An 18,552-nucleotide genomic window follows, 5' to 3' on the forward strand; every position below is an offset into this window, starting at 1 on the left:
TCTTCGTGCAGTGCAGCTGTGGTAACATTTAAATTCAGAATTTACTCACGTCCTGATTGGACATTTCCCAGTACGGTCGCTCCCCATAGGATATCACCTCCCACATGACAATGCCATAACTCCACACATCACTGGCTGATGTGAACTTCCTGTAGGTGATGGCTTCAGGGGCTGTCCACCGAATAGGAATCTTACCCCCCTGAAAAAGAGCACAAAATCAGTAGTTAGCAATGTTGCAAAGTAGCGTCACTGCAAATAGTACCAGCACTGTGTGGTGCTGTAATGAATGTGCATTGAAGAGAAGAAATTGTTGAATAAAGTTGTTTTTGTTTTCTTTGTGCACAAAAAGCATTCTCATAGCTTCATAAAATTACAGTTGAACCACAGATGTCACATTTTAACAATGTCCTTACTACCTTTTTGGGCCTTGAACGTGTCAGTTGCATTGCTTTGTTTATGCAAAGCTCTCGGATTTCATAAAAAAATATCTTAATTTGTGTTAATAAAATAAACAAAGGTCTCCGAATTTTCATTTTTGGGTGAACTATCTCTTTAAAATGGTGGCTGTGGTAAAGAAAGTCCTTCCTTTCCTTTACAAAAGTCTTTGTCTACTATTTTTGCTGTAGAATGCTTTATTTTTCATTTTTTAATACTCATCTTCCAGCAAAACTTTGTAGAAATGCATTCACAGGCAGGGAAAGGCGCACACCCACACTGAGGAGATGTTTAGCCATCTATCAGTCTGGATAGCTGTTGTGACAGTTCTACGTGACCTCATTTCCAGACTACAGGTCAGCAAGAAAATATCTCGCTGTGTCTGATTTTTTCTCCTACGTAATCAAATCATATTTCTTTTAAACAGAAACCTGATCTAGTTTAACATATCACAAGAAAACTGTTGCAAATCTAGTTCAAATGAGACTGGAGAGAACAACATCCAGAGCAGAAGCACGATCTCTCACCCGTGTAGTGTACGCCGCCTCGGGATCGTCCTCTAACACGCGCGAAAGCCCGAAGTCAGACACTTTACACACCAGGTTCCCGTTTACCAGAATGTTCCGTGCCGCCAAATCCCGGTGCACGTAGTTCATCTCTGAGAGGTACTGCATCCCCGCGGCTATCCCACGCATCATTCCCACCAGCTGGATCATGGTGAACTGCCCGTCGTGTTTCTGCACAAAATGAAGAGTTCTCATGTCAAATTTTCATCCCTGTGGCCTTATTTCCCGCCGTGTTCAACCTCTGTGGATCCTGGCACAGTCGGTCATGTTTGAATGTGTCTCGTGAGTAATTCATAATTCATTGGCTTCCTAATTAATAGTGTTGCTCACATGTTACAGGGCATGAGCTATTAACTGCAATCACTGTATAATCATTGAGGCTTTATGCAAGCAATGGCAAGTAAGTAACCAACTAACCAAATTATGATGTTTCATTAAACCCTCTGGCTAGAAAGCGTAAATGTTTTGATTGTTAACTATGGTTGCATGGTAATACCGGAATAATAATGGGATGATGGTTTGTTAGTGCAGGGGTTTTCAATTAATACTTTCTGATATATTATTCATGTTTATATATTTACACATATACACTGCCATTCAAAAGTTTGTGATCAGTAAAACTTCTAACGTTTTTTTTAAAGAAGTCTCTTAGCTCATCAAGCCTGATCAAAAATACAGAAAAAAACAGTAATGTTATTACAATATAAATCAATACTTTATATTTCAATATACTTTAAAATGCAATTTATTCCTGTGATGCAAATCTGAATTTTCATCAGCCATTACTCCAGTCTTAAGTGTCATGATCCTTTAGAAATCATTCTAATACGCTGATTTATTATTAGAATTACCTATGTTGGCAACCTGTGATTTTTTAGGATTCTTTTTTGAATAAAAAGTAAAAAAAGAAAGAAAAAGAAAACAGCATTTAATTAAAATATAAATCTTTTCTAACAATATAAGTCTTTGCTACTACTTTTTATCAATTTAACACATCCTTGCTAAATAAAAGTATTAATTTCTTTCAAGAAAAGAAAGAACATTTACCGACCCCAAACTTTCGAATGATAGTGTATATTGTTTAAAAAATTCTATTTAAAAAAAGCTGTTTGTTTTAACTTTTTATTTCTCAAAAAATCTTGAAGAAAATATCACAGGTTCACAGGTTAAGACTGGAGCAATGGTGCTGAAAATGTAACTTTGATCACAGGAGTAAACTATATTTTAATGTATATTAAAAAAAAAAAAAAAACGTTATTTTATATTGTAATAAAATATCACAATATTATTTTTTTATATGTATTTTTGATCAAATAAACACAGCCCTGATGAGCACAAGAAACTTCTCTAAAAATTACTAAAAATCTTACTGATCCCAAACTTTTTTTCCTAAACAAGAAATAATTATATAAAATCTAAATCCGAATATATATATCTAATATTTTTTGAAGCGCTAAGCAGGAAATAATTATATAAATTCTGAGTCTATAGATACATACACATATATATATATATATATATATATATATAAAATATATATATATACATCATAAATTTATGATTTTAAAATCAAAAATAATCCCATGATGTCCAAAACATCTTTAAAAAGCAGAATGAAGTAAATACAAATTTTATACTTATCTTAGGGTATTATGTTAATTTTATTACATTGAGATCAAATTTTATATGATTATATGTCATTTATATATTTATATATTTATATATATATATATATATATATATATATATGACATGATTTTTATGATTTTTAAATCATAAGTTATGACAGCTTTTGCTATTAAGAAATGGTGCAACAATATCTTTAAAATCACTTTGGAACACTGTGAAAAGTTTATAAATAATACACTTTAATAGAAAATATTTTTCTTCAAGTCTTATAAGATGGCGGCACTATCAATGTAATAGAAAGTAAATATTTTCAGGATAATATTTCAATATTTAGCTTTGACTTCATTATAATAATAATAATGTATACAAACAATTACTTTAGAAATAACATCTTTATAATACCACTTTTTATATCTCTCACACATCATGAATAGTATCTCTAAATTCACTTGGGAACACTATTTCATGTGCAAGTTGCATTTGATTAAAAACATTTCTCTTTGAGTGGGTAAAAGACACTGCAGATGTAATGTAAATATTTTCAGGATAATATATCTCTTTTGACTCAATGATTGCACAAAAAGCAATAATTTTAGAACTAATACTGTCTACATAATACAACTAGGATTTGTACATCCACTATACAGTATTTGCCATCAAAAAACTAGCGTCTCCATAAAGCTTGACCAGCTAGTCAACGAGCGTTATCAGAAAGCCCATGCTGGTCGACTATCTCCACCAGATAAGATTTGTTCGTGAACATAATGATCCGAACCAGCATAAACCATGGTGGTCTGAGCTGGAAAGCAAAACACAAGCTGAGCGACACAAAGAAAAACCAGGCACAGAGACGTGTGAACGCGAGTTGTCGAGCCCAATCTGGAAGAGCCGGACGACTGCTTTGTGTTCCTGTGATATTTCACAGCATTTCCTTTGGTGCAAATTGGCCTCCATCATCCACAGCAAAATAGAGCACGCTCACCTTCAAAAAAGTGTCCAGAGATCCATTTTCCATGTACTCTGTCACTATCATCACAGGCTTACCTAAGGGACGGGAGAAAGAGGAGACAAAACGGGAAGTGTGAAATATTGCAAAAAACCGAGAGAGAGAGAGAGAGAGAGAGAGAGAGAAAGAGAGAGAAAGAGCTACATTTTTGTTCACAGGCGAATAAGAAAAGACACAGCGGAGAGGCAGGAAGAGGCAGGCGCTTTTGTGTCCTATATTTAATTCATTTCCAAGTTGACAGAGAAAAACATGCAGATAAAGAGAGCGGACACCTCCCCCACTCCCCGCGACTTCACAGCCCCTCGTTCCTGCTTTGGTTCGCTTCTACCTGCTGCCTGTTACTCATAGTGACAGCCCCTAATCAAAGCTCTCAATAACAGTCAGGCAGATAATTAGAGCGAGCTGTCCACTGAGAATATCTTTGTCCAGAAATACCTAAAATGGTAATGAGTTCCTTTAGGAAGGAGGATGATGAAGGGGGGCAGACAAGTGAGGGGGGAGGTTTTTAGGGGGTGTGCTGATTAATTGCCCTGGGGGTGGTGGTGGGGGGGTTTGAAGATGAAGGGGTGTAAAGATCCGCTAATGGGAAAAGTGTTCACCTCGTCGCTATGTTGCAGACGCAGCTGCGAAAGACTCATATGGGGAGCTCGCACCTGCGTTGCTGAAAGTGATTAAAAATTCTCCCTTGATTCCACCCAAATAACGTGCTGTCAGTCAGAGAGACCCCCCTTCTCACCTCGAATGTGACAGGGAAGAGTACATGCTAATCCGTCATGATTATCACAGATGCTTGATGGATGTAACGTACGGTGGAAACTTTCACCTCGGGGCACCAGACGCACATCAGCATGAGATGCCGTTTAGCCCCAGAGACGCTCAGCATTTCTTCTAGCAGCCTTTTACTTTGTGCATGGCCTTATAGGTTATGAGTATGAACACTGCAAGATGATCCTTCAGGTATCACCATTTTGTGACACTGAGGAAACTACTGAACCATGGTTTCCTCCATGGGCAGCAATTTAAAAAAAAAAAAAAAAAAAAAAAAAAAAAAAAAAGCATGAACCTTTTTCCTATTTTATTATTTGATTAGTGAGGTCAAATGTTTTTTTAATAAAATTACACAATTTACTATTATATGTGTGTGTGTATGTATATATATATATATATATATATATATATATATATTTTTTTTTTTTTTTAAATTATTATTATTATTATTAAACTTAACCACGGGTTGCAATAAAATAAAATAAAATAAAATATTATTTTATTATTTGATTAAGGAGGCCAAATTGTTTTTCTATTTAATATATTACATGCAATTTATTATTATAAGTATAAACTTAACCGCGGTTTGCTCCATGGGGAGCAATATTAGTATTATTTTAAAATAAAATGAAAACAAACATTTTAAATATTTTATTATATGATTAGTGAGGTCAAATGTTTTTTTTTTAATATATGTAATTTATTATTATTATTATTATTATTATTATTATTATTATTATTATTAATAAGCAACTTAACCACTGTTTGCAATAAAATAAAATAAAATAAAATAAAATAAAATAAAATAAAATAGTTGGCCCAGTTAATATGCATGTATTTTCTAGAGAATACTAACTAACTAACAAACATGAATATTTTTTCCATTTTATTATTTGATTAGTGAGGTCAATTTTTATTAATTAATACATTATATATAATTTATTATTATCATTATTATTATATTTGTTCATGTAAACAAATATACTATTTTTAATTTACATTTATTTACTTGTTTTTTTTTAGATTTAAATCATATGAATTAAAATAGAATGAAAAAATAAAAATGAACAGAAAATAACTGTTATATTATAAATAACTAAAATAAACAAACATGATTTTTTTTCCATTTGACTATTTGTTTAATGGGGTTAAAGTGATGTTGTTTTTTTCCATATTTATTTTATATGTTATATGTACTACATACTATGTTATACATATTATAATATATGGTTCCTGTAAATTAATAGGGTTTTTTAAATATTTATTTTAATTTCTTTTATTTTAAAATAAAATAATTTATTAAACAGAAAAAAAAAAAAAAAACATATTTAAGAAAACGTATTTCGTATGGTCCAGTTAATATGCAAGCATTTTTTAGAAACAAACAATGTCAAAAATGATTTCTCTATTTGATGATTTGATTAGTGAAGTCAAAAAGTGATTTTTTTCTTTTTACATTAAAGCACCATTTCTCCTGCCATATAAATGCAGACGGACATCACTGGCCATTGCCTTTTGCATCTCTCGCTGCAATACAAGAAGCAAAAAAAAAATATGAGCAGAAGACCTTGAGGAAAAAGATAAGACATCTGCCCTGTCAATATCAAAACACAATTTAAGCCTGCAAGATGGGAGATTTGCGAGTGAGGCTACAAGCAAAGAGTCAATCGTTTCATTATGGCTTTGTAATCTCTACTTCAGAAAAGCACAAAGAAAGAGAAACCCAATTGAACCCAATAAAACCCCATTCATCCCTAACAAGCTATTTATAGCACCAAGCCCTAAGACATAGCCAGTTGTGGTTTTAAAGGAATGGGGGTTGCACTGTATGTCCTAGCTGTCACTGTAAGTAAATCACAAATGTATCGGTCACACCCTTTACAACTGAAGCCACACGACAAGCGTGGCGAAGGATATCCGAAAGGATTGTGCATTAGCTTATCAACGTGGGACAAATTATTTTGACAGTGAGCTAGCTGGATAACGTGGCCTCCTTGCCTCAACCTACAAACCTTTGGCCACCTGAACTAAAATACAGAGCGCATTTAAACATGAACCACAACATCTCCTTGACATAGCTGTTGTTCAGATCAAACAACGTGCATTTCCGTACTCTAGCCATTAAGCTAGAGTATGGCTGACGGTTCTACTGATAGGTACGTTAATGAAATTACCTAGCTACTTATCCATGCATGCACATTTAAGGGTGATTGATGTTGCAGTTTTAGCTTCAATTAGACAGTATTCACACACACATGCACACACACTCAAATGCCCATTGTGTCCTGTGGTGAGCCGATCTACTCTAAATGCCTAACCACTGTGGAAAGGCCATAATTATAGTCACAGGAGCAAGGAATCTGTACATTTATTTAAGGGAATATGAAAAAGGTGATTTACATGAAAAGACCTGCAAACTCCACATCATCTGTAATCACATGCTCTGGAGGCATTTGATGAAATGACAGCAATTTATCATGAAATATAAGAGGAATGCTTAAAATAAAATAAAATAAAATAAAATAAGGCTGGCCCAGTTAGTATGTAAGCATTTTAAAAAATAAAATAAAATAAGGCTGGCCCAGTCAATATGAAAGCATTTTAAAAAATAAAAGAAAATAAAATACGACTGGCCCAGGTAATACGTAAGCATTTTAAAATAAATAAAATAAAATAAAATAAAATAAAATAAAATAAATTAAAATAAAATAAAATAAAATAAAATAAAATAAAATAAAACACAGCTTGCCCAGTTAATATGTAAGCATTTTAAAAAATAAATAAAATAAAATAAAATAAAATAAAATAAAATAAAATAAAATAAAATAAAATAAAATAAAATAAAATAAAATAAAATACAGCTGGCCCAGTTAATATGTAAGCATTTTAAAAAATAAAATAAAATAAAATACAGCTGGCCCAGTCAATATGTAAGCATTTAAAAAAAAAAATAAAATAAAATAAAATAAAATAAAATACAGCTAGCCCAGTTAATATGTAAGCATTTTAAAATATAAAATAAAATAAAATAAAATACAGCTGGCCCAGTCAATATGTAAGCATTTAAAAAAAATAAATAAATAAATAAAAAATAAAATAAAATAAAATACAATAAGGCTGGCCCAGTTAATATGTAAGCATTTAAATAAATAAAATAAAATAAAATAAAATAAAATAAAATAAAATAAAATAAAATAAAATAAAATAAAAATATGGCTGGCCCAGTTAATACGTAAGCAATTTAAAATAATAAAACAAAAAATAAATGAAATGAAATGAAAATGAAATAAAAATAAAATAAAATACAGCTGGCCCAGTCAATATGTAAGCATTTTATAAAAATAAATAAAATAAAATAAGGCTGGCCCAGTTAATATGTAAGAATTTAAAAAATAAAAAAAAAAAATAAAATAAAATAAAAATACAGCTGGCCTAGTTAATATGTAAGCATTTTAAAATAATAAAATAAAAAATAAATGAAATAAAAAACATAAATAAATAAAATAAAGCTGACCATTCAGGAAAAAAAAAATTACAAGAAATGTAACTACAGTACGTACTCTGCTTTGAAGGGATTTGATGAAATGATAGCAATTTATCATGCAAATTCAAAACAAAACAAACTAAACTAAACAATTTAGGCGTATCCAGTTAATATGCACGCATTTGCTAGAGAAAACTATTCCAAAAAAGTTTTGCATTAAAAGACCTGCAACTCCAGTATGTACTCTGTACAGCATCTGTAATCACATGCTTTGGAGGCATTTGATGAAATGACAGCAATTTGTCATGAAATATCAGAGGATAAAGGAATGTACTGGGTTCAAAACAAGTTAAGCTCTAGCTTTAAAGCACACATTACTCCGAACAAAGCAATACTTTCAATGATTTAAAAGCGACATCCTCTTATCTATTGTTCCCTGTGTTGACGGCACAAAGAAAAACTTTTCTTGAGGACTCAGCTGGAATGAACCTGAAAATACATTCGTGGATGGCGAACATTATCAGATAGCAGACTGGAGTCCGCTAATCTGATGGTTAGATGCACAATGGCTTTATAATAGAGACGATGACAGCTCTGTGTTTTTGTAAAGATGGGGGATAAAGAACTGAATGGGGCATTAAGGTCTATTCTGAATCCATTCTCTGAGCTGCCGACACATTTGCATTACAAAAAGCTCAATCACGGTCTAATTTTTTCCGTCTGAGGTGGTAATGACAGAGCGCCTCTCCGAAAGCTGTGTTACGTGACAGATGCTTTTCATATTACGCCGCAAAACTCTTTGTCTTTCTCGCCGGCGCTCCATCAGGCAGCATAAACACTCTTCAGCCTCTTTAATGCATCTCCGCTCGACTCCATCAGCGTTGTGATTAGTCTGTGCGTATGAGGAGGGGGCTGGATTGACAGCTGCTTCTGTAATGCAGTGCGAGGGGTCGCTGACCTCTCCTATTCCCATTCCCTGCACCATCAGGCTGATCTGTGACCTGTGAAATTACTCCGGCTATCATATCTCACCCAATCAGTGGCGGACGAGGACACGTTCGCAAACTCACACTCGCATACATGTGTGTTATATTACTTGCCAGAAAGAACAATATGGAGGATATGTAATCTGATAGTTGAGCCTAATTAAGCATCATACGCCAATAATTTAGTTCAATTGTGTTTACATATGTGCGCACAAAAGGTACATTCACAAATAATTACATTTTTATTCTTATGGTTTATTATTCAGGATTATTCTGAATTAGGAAGTGTGTGCCATACAGTTTTAGTATAAAACACATCTAAACCATCTCTATATAAAGCGCTTTGAACAGTACAGCCAAGCTATACCATACATAATTGCATTACTCTGACATCTATTAATATATCATATATAAATAATATTTTAAATATGTATGTGTCTGTAAATATATACTTAAATTTAAATGAATGTAGAATCTAAAATAAAATACATAAATAAAATAAAATGTATAGGATGTATTTTCTTACATATATAATAAAAATATATAGAATATTTTCTATATTATGTTTATATATGTATTATATATGTATTATTATTATATATATATATACAATTATTAGATATATTTTCTTACATTAATTACTTCTTAAATTATATTTTGTAATATATATATGAATATATATATATATATATATATATATATATATATATATATATATATATATATATATATATGTAATACATATATGTTACATATTATTTGTTCTTACATACTGCAACATAATTGTGTAATATATTAAAATAAATATATTTTATACAGTATTTTTATACGTTGACATTTTTATTAGATACGGCTGTGTATGTGTGTGTGTGCAGGCTATAATGTACAAACATTACATATATATTTCTTATATTAATTATATATATTTTATATACTTGTATAACATTTTATACACAATGTAAAATTATTAGATTTATTTTCTTACATTAATTATATTTTTTCTTACATCTTACATCTAGTTTATATTAGATACACATAATATGAATAATATATAATCAGATTTTTATATATGTATATATATGTATATGTATATATTATAAATATTACAAATTTTCTTATATCAATTATACAATATATATATATATATATATATCTTTTTTCTTATTTCTATGTAAAATAACGTTAATGTCACCATAAGGCAATTGTTGTTGTCATAAGTCATTATGAGGGCCACAGGAAGTCTGTGTACCTTTAGACAATCTAAGCCTATAATAATTAAAACCTTTCACTGACATATTTGTTGAACCAAGACTTTCATAACCTCATAATTATGATGTAGCAGCACAGAATTAAAAAGAAGAAAATTACTGTACTTTTCCCTTAATAAGAGAGGAAAAGCAGTACCACCAACATTAATATTAACCATTTGAACTGAATCAAACTAAAGGCCACTATTAGCATTTTGCACAAGTAAGAGGAACTGTGAGGAAATGTCGAGAGGATTAATGTTAATAATTCTGACACTGAATATTCATGATTCCTCCCAAAACTCACATCCAATTACATGTTTGTATTATCGATATTCATGCAGCTGGCATGAATATGGATGGTCCTTTTGTTACAGAGCCTGTCAGTCTAATCCACAGAGGCATGAAGGGAGAAAAAAAAAAAAAAAAAAAAAATTCACAAGAGAGATCAGCAGAGGAAATTACCACTCAATAGTGACCAAACACCTGTTGCAAGACTTCTTTTTTACAAGGCAGACAATGGGAGCCTTGAAACACACAGTGGTGACGTCATTCTCAATAAGATGGTTCAGTGGCGCTATTCTAATCACGGCCAATATTAGCATCCTCATTATCAGAGAGCAGCAAGCGTCAATTTCAGATTCTCAGGAATGACGATACAAGCAATCAGAGGTAATACAAATCTAATATGCCTTTATGAAACAAAACGGTGCTTTCTTCAATTTATTTTTCTTCCAAACAATTTAAGCTAACTCTCACCAAGTTGATTTCTTATCTACGACCTTTCTGAAGACATTATCTTACTAGCTAGAGTGATAATTCAAAGCGATAAAAGTAATTCAAAGGCATATTGTCAGAGCACATTTGTATTCTAAAGTAGAAGTAGGGCAGAAAATCACTGATATAAATATTGTCATAAATATTTATTCGAATGAATATTCATGAACCGTGCTATTTTGTTTTTGTTGCAGATAAGATTGTAAGGTCAATTATCTAGTGTGGAAAAACACAGGGGGTACAAACTATTTCTAGCAAATGCAAATGCGTTTCGGATGTAAATGCTTACATCTGGTGACGACTCCCTCCAGTCGAATGATATTGGGATGGTCGAACTGCCCCATGATGCTGGCCTCGCTCAAAAAGTCACGTCTCTGCTGCTCTGAATATCCAGCTTTCAGACTCTTGATGGCCACCTGGATCTCCCTCTTACTGGGCAGCCTCAAACGGCCACTGCAAACCTCTCCAAACTCACCTGGGAGTCAAACAAGAGCACGTCAACTAATTGAAACCCTTTTTTCATCTCATTAAAATCCCCTGGTGAGCTGTTCAGGTGGTTTACACAAGTAGTCATTAATTTTAACTTACCGGCTCCAATAACTCTTTCAATCCGTATGTTGGAAACCTCAATCTCTTTGGCGAAGTCTCGCACCGCCTGGTTGGGGTCCTCATACGTATGCGGGTGAATATACGTGCGGGTTTCGGGAAGTTTGACTGCAGTGCAAGAATATAGGAGTGAGTATAACGGTCGGAGTGTTTTACAGTCACTTTAGTTACCTAGACTGAACCATCCATTTTTCTAAAAGGAGGGGAGTGCCGCATTTTCAACCTCATTAAACATTGTCTTTGGCAGGCAGGGAAAGTGTCATTAGAGAAAACACACATTAGGCAACTAGAACGATCAGAGACATCATTTATCAGCAGATGCATCAGAGGCTCTGTTCGCTAACCGACAATTTGCTGGAAAAACATGCATTTTCTTTATTCATCCAGCCAGCCAGACCGAATTATGTTCGCCGTCTGACTGGCCAGAGAAAATACAATGCCGATTTGATGACATGTTCTTTGAACGCACTACATTAGACATCCTAAAAAGTTTTGTCCAATATTACTCTTAAAAGAGTTATTTTTCAAAAGCAAAAAACCTGTGTGCATTACCTCGTCCATGCTGAAACTGCATTTTCTCCTCCTCAGGGTCTTGCTTTGCTTTAATATATCCACAGCGTCTGGAACAATAGAATAAGCACAATTAAAACAGAACGACACACATGCTTTCTCTCACACTAAATCAACCAACCAATCCCCCAAGACTGAGAAATGTTGATGACTGTGGAATCAAATCTACAATGGTTTGGTCTGCTCACATATATATTTTCTTACAATGTAGTGTCTTCAGAGTATGGTTTTCCCACCTAGTAAGGGATTTAACTCCTTTAATCTGCTCTTTAACATTGGGAAAATTCAATCCTGTCACCTCTGACTTTATCATTAACTACATCATTCCTCTCACAGTGGGATCATGAATAAGGAAATGCCCTAGATAATGAATATTCCAATACACTGGGGAGGAAAGGTGGCCAACGTAGGGCTGATAATTATGTTCATTATTCATTTAATCCTCTTAGTGACACACGCTCACACATTCCCTTTTCCTGTCATGTCTTTAATAAGAACGTATTGCCCAAAATGTCCCAGGCTGACTGGCCGTAGTAATTATGCAGCATGTTGAAATGTGGAGAATGGCTGGAGAATGGCTGCAGAATGTCTACAGAATGTCTACAGACTGGCATGTTTGATGGGGACCAGGTGGAAAAAGCCATTCTAAATGGGTTTCTAGAGGACACTGGCTCAATAATATGGGTGAATATCCACTTATGAATAGAAAAGCAGGCTGGGGCCTCTACTGTGCTGTAGCAAATGACAAAAGGCAAGGCATTTCCTCTAACTACAGGTAAGAGGTCCACTGTGGAGAGACGGTGTTGTGAGTCGAAAGCCTTTGGGGGAATTCACACAAGACTTGCATCTAAAACTAGCTAGACTGCAAAGGAATGGAACAGACTGCAGGTTACATTTTGTTTTTAGAATGTTAACGTTTTAAAAGTTAAACAATGACATAAAAATGCAACGGGCAGAGAGATCCAACACAATTGTCAAATGTTGGATGAATGTGTACACCGATGACCAAAATGAAAACTGTGAAAGTACCCATTAGAAAACCTATAATCAAAAGATGACCGCCATTCAGAACTGGATTAACTACTGTATGCTTCCTTAATTGCAGTTTGAATACTGAATTTAAAATGATGGCTGTAGAACTGTTATTTAAATGTTGTTAACAAGTGGATATCTGTCAGTGTCAATAGTCTTTTGGGCAGTGTGCCGACATACAGCACCGTTGCGCTACGAGCGACTCGAGTTCGAATTCCCGACTCCTGTCAGTTCTGACCAGTCCTATCAACATAAAGGCAAAAACAGGTCTTGCAGGTCTTTCTGAGTGATCAGCTGTGTCCTGTTGCATTATTTGTTCAGACATTAAAATCATGGAATGCGTCATATTAGTTATATCCATTGCTTCTGCATTCTGAGTTGTGCATTCGATGTCGACACATCAGGATGAAGACGAGGGAGCTGACTATGATAGAAAAGCAAGCAATTTGGATGCTAAAAGAAAAGACGAAGTCGATTAGAGCTATAGAAAAAACAAATGGCATGGAGACCACCGGAGACATCAGCAGCCAACAATGACCTGATCAGCTGAGAAAAACAACAGTAGTTGCTGACAGGCAAATCACAAAATCTGTGAAAATGAACCCTAAAATACATGTCTGTAAAATCACCAACAACCTCCAGAAAGCTGGGGTGATCCTCTAACAATCTACTGTCCACAGGAGACTTTGACATAGAATTACTAAAACTAAACAGCAAGATGCAAACCTCTGACCAGCACCAAACAGAGCAAGGCAAGATTAGTGTTTGCAAAAGCCAGTAGAGTTTTGAGCTCAAAACTATATCTAGATTGTTTTCAATGCCTAGACCAATTTTAACTATTTCAAGATTGATAGATGTATCAAGTGATAGAATGACAGAACTAAATAATGATAGATAGATCGACAGAATGATACAATGATAGATAGGATGACAGGCTGAACAACAGAGTGACGAATAGAAGGACAGAGCAAATAGAACAATAGAACATCTAACAAAAAGATAAAAATGACAGTGAATGACATATAGAACAACACAAGCATAGAGAGACAGAATGATATGTAGATTGACAGACTAAACTATATTTAGACCAACAATATCTAAACCGATTTAACTATGTCTAGAATGATAGATGTATTGAGTGATAGAATGATAGATAGATCGAATTATAGAACGATAGATAGAATGACAGAACAACAGATACAACAACAGACAGAATAACAGATAGAAGGATAGAGCGAGAGATAGAACAACAGAACATGAAAGGCTGTGTTTACACTAGTGTGTTTTCGTTTTAAAACAGCGTTTTAAAATGAAAATGATCCTTGTCTACACTGGCGTTATCACTGTGTTTCTGAAACGATCTCCGTCCACACTATACAACTGAAAATGCTGGTCACGGTTTTCAGTTCGGCTCTGATAGCGTGCCACATCAGTGTGTGTGTGTTTTTTTTTTTTTTGCATCTAATTAACAAAATACTCCTGTAAACCTCTGTACCCTGGAAAAAGTGTGGATTATTATATGTCTGCTTAAAATTTCCTTTGAGAGAGGTAGTATTTTTCCGATTTTTATGCAAAATAGAGTTTTATTCATACTGGACACCAGAGGGTGCCCTCGTGCAGAAAATCCACATATGCGACAAAGAGATAACACTGATGACATTCCAGCCAGGAAATCTCTAATATGGATAAAGGCATCACTATTGCTGTAACTGTAAAAAAACGGTATAACGTTAAACGTTTTGAATGATGAAACTTAAGGACAATAAACACTCATCTGCAATAATATATGGTTTATTTGTGTTCTTCTCAGGTATTTTTATAATGATCTGGTATATTTGTAAGCCACTGCTAATCGACATACAGTATAGAATATATACTGTCTGCCTCATTCTATCATAAAAAGCCACATCAGATCACAAAAGGAAGTTATTTCAAACGCTCGACTGATGCTGTGAAGTAAAAATAAGTTATAATGTTCTCTTTTGTTGGACAACAAGTTAAGGCTTATCACTGCATGTCATTAGAATGGAAGATGCTCTTTTAAATATATATGTTATAAATAAATATGTTGCTTTTTCAAATATAAATGGGAAGGCGTTTCCTCATCTCAGCACGTGAAATCATGGGCACACACACAGCACATTTTGAGAGAAATAAAACAAGGAAATTATTTAAATGCAAAACCGAAAAACCGCAATTCGCAAGCACGTATTGAACCGTGAATGTTGTACCGAACGGTTCGATATTATATTGTATTGTGACATCCCTACAAGCGAAAGAACGATAGATAAAACAACAGACAGAAGAGACAGAGAGAATGATAGAGTTACACATAGAGGGACAGAGTGACAGATATGATATCTATATTGACAGAACGATACCTAGATTGACAAAACAATATCAAGAACTATACATATATACTGAGTGACAGAGCTATTAAATGATAGAACGACAGATAGAACAGAACGATAAAATGACAGACAGAATGTTAGAATAAAACGATAGAGCCACAGATAGAAGGATAGAGTGACAGACAGAACGACAGAATGATAACTAGATTGGCAACAATATCTAGACCGATTTCACTATATCTAGACTAATAGATGATTAATCTATCAATGATGATATCTAGATTGACAAAACGGTATCTAGAATGATAAGTATATCAGGCAATAGAACGATAAATAGAATGACAGAGTGACTGACAGAATGACAAACAGGATAAATGGATAGACTCTCAAGAACTCTGAATTCTGCACTGCAATCAGACCATAATGAGTGTGAGAAATCACCAAAACTCCTCAATCAAACCACTAAACTAGTAATACTCCTGTAGCAGCTGTGGAAACGATCATGCGTCAGGGTTACCAGTATTTTGATTCTCTGATTGATTTTATACACAGTTAACAATGCTAATCAATACAGGATACGGAGTCCCCCCTTCATTCAAGAGCCAGAGCGTGCTCAGCTGCTCCAGAGCAGTCAAAGCATCGGGGCCTAAGGCCGGGGTTGGGGCGAGAGCAGACCTAGGGGTCTATTACATAATGGGAAGACTGCTGGGTTCATTCATGCCCCCTCTAATCCGGTCTGTTGCATCTCCCTACGGAGCTGCGGGGGGTAAATCTTTCCCTTTCAGCTGCTGTACAGCCCCGTCTGGTGGGGGGTTCAGAGGTACATGTGTGGTGTTTCCTCTCTGCTGCTTTTAATGAGACTGGGGGTCTCAAGAGAGACCCCACCTGTTCATCAGCCATACATACACACACACCCCCCTAAATAAATGCTGGGGGCCTAGTGTGCATCTGTGTGCAGGTACAACCCCCCAACCCCTCCGATCTTTAACCGTCCCATGTGCGAAACACAGTCTATTAAGCGGAACATGCTTGCATGGGGGGCGCAGAGCTGGAGGGGTTCACAAAGGTGGGCCGCCAAAGTGAAGCATGTGGTAATCAGGGTGAGTAAATCGACTCTGAAAGCAACCCCGGTTGCTCTCTAACCTGCCCTGCCGTCCCTCGAGGTCCCGCAGACGGATCCCTCCCCCTTGCACCTGCTGCAGCGCCGCTCAGCGCGCTGATGAAACACTTCCCGTGCCGCAGCGGGAGAACCGGGAGCTTCTAAAGTGAAGCGTGATCCCACCCTTCAACCTTCCTGTCACTCATTTGAATGCAATATGCACACTGCGTCGCTATTTGCATATTCTGTTATAACGGCGGATAAAAAGAAAAAACGTGACAGACTAGTGTCTAGGACTCTGCAATTAACACATTTTTCAACTCCGAAGCATTCCTCAAATCCCTTTTGTGTGGTGATAAAGACGTTTCGCAGCCCTACACCGCTGGAAGCCCTTTTGTCTATGACCCAGTTTCTTTTTCCTTTCTTCTTCCTCTCTTTTGTCTTTCTCCCACTCTCACAGTGTGAAGCTTGTATCTGCAGGTGACAGTGCAGCGGTGCAGCTTTGTATCTGCTGACACGGCTCACATCTTTCTCTGTGCATCTTAAAAAGGAACGTCGAGTGCCGTGGTGCAAAAGCAGAGAGACTCTTAAACTGTCTGGCCGGCTTGAAGGAACGATGAGTGAGAGCTGACTCAGAGTCTACCATCAGCATTAAGAGAAAGATGTAATGGAGAGATTGAGGAAACAGACAATAGGCAATATTTTTGCTCATACAAACCTTGTGACAGTTGTGAAAGTACTAAACGTTGGCATGTAACTCTTTTGATAGCGAAAGCATTACAGTAGTAGTTCCTTAAGAGTACATATTACTACTTTAAGGTACTACTATGCATCTTAAAGTTGTCTTTTTAAAGATACTGTGCATCATGTGCAAGCTTTTCTTTCCCTGTAATTGATTTTTAGCCTATATGGACATTAATAGCCTCGCTATATAAACTAGATCCCATTAGACAAAGAATCAAGTGGTTTCCTTGAGCAGTCTCAGCATGAGATGATGTGCTGCAAGCATAAAACACTGTCGTTTTAATGTGGTAACTCTGTCCTCTGACCCTCAAACTAGTTCATTACATAATGATACTCCAGCTCATTGAGCTAATGAGGTAAAGCAGTTTCCAGCTGGGTCTGGAGATCTGTTCAGCATGTAGCGGACGGCAGGCCAGCCCCGGCTTTCACCTGCTACAAGGACATGCCAAGCCACTGGCATGGTCAATACATCCCAGTAGGGTGGCATGAACAACAGGGCAAAATTCAACTGATGTCCTTGCATGTTGCCACGTGCTGGTTCTCCTAAAGGACAGTGCTAATTTGGAACGGTTCACCGAAGTGTGTATTTTATCTGGACAAATCTGTAAAGAAAGAGTCAATGTATTTGTGGGGCATAATGTTTGCCGGTCAATATCATGGATTATTAATGATTTCACTCCAGAAGTTTGTAATTTTGCAAGCTTTTTCAGAGAAGCACAAAGACTTATGGACACATCTGATGAAGATAAACCAAACAGACCAAAATAAATCGATCATTAAAACAGTTATTACAAAACTAATAAAACATAATGACATATGTGGACATACTACCTTTTATACATATATTGTAAATATAAACTTTTGAAAATTCGAAAATATAGAAAGTATTTCCAAATAATTTGTAATATTTTCTGAAAAAAAATAAATAAAATAAAAAAAAAAAATATGGAAGCCCGTTTCTACCACTGAATAAAAAAAAAGTTTTTCTTGCACTTGCAAGTTTACATCTCGCAATTCTGACTTTTTTTCTCAGAACCGCATGATACAAACCAAGTTATAAAGTCAGAATTGAAAGTTTATATTTCGCAATTCTGAATTTATAACTCGCAACTGCAAGAAAGTAAGTCAGAATTGCAAAATACAACCACGTAATTCTGAGAAAAAATCTGAAATGCAAATTTATATCACACAATTCTGAGAAAAAAAGTCATAATTTTTCTAGTTTATATCTCACAATTGTGACTTTATAACT

General features: G+C 34.9%; 1 protein-coding gene across 2 annotated transcripts in view; it reads right to left on the reverse strand.

Moving 5' to 3' along the window:
- ek1 (eph-like kinase 1) overlaps positions 1 to 18,552 on the reverse strand; it is an 83,369-nt gene that overhangs the window by 11,159 nt on the left and 53,658 nt on the right. The window contains exons 9-14 of one of the 2 annotated variants that reach the window (XM_051097957.1): positions 12,057 to 12,124; positions 11,487 to 11,612; positions 11,188 to 11,373; positions 3,613 to 3,674; positions 963 to 1,172; positions 50 to 199 (exon numbers count right to left, since the gene is read on the reverse strand). In XM_051097957.1, the coding sequence (XP_050953914.1) occupies positions 50 to 199; positions 963 to 1,172; positions 3,613 to 3,674; positions 11,188 to 11,373; positions 11,487 to 11,612; positions 12,057 to 12,124 (802 nt within the window). Of the gene's footprint in view, positions 1 to 49; positions 200 to 962; positions 1,173 to 3,612; positions 3,675 to 5,873; positions 5,932 to 11,187; positions 11,374 to 11,486; positions 11,613 to 12,056; positions 12,125 to 18,552 lie in introns of those variants that run through there. The other variant, XM_051097958.1, reaches the window with a different exon arrangement.

The sequence above is a fragment of the Labeo rohita genome, chromosome 24 (genome assembly GCF_022985175.1).
Source record: "Labeo rohita strain BAU-BD-2019 chromosome 24, IGBB_LRoh.1.0, whole genome shotgun sequence".
In the NCBI taxonomy this organism is placed as follows: Eukaryota; Metazoa; Chordata; class Actinopteri; order Cypriniformes; family Cyprinidae; genus Labeo; species Labeo rohita.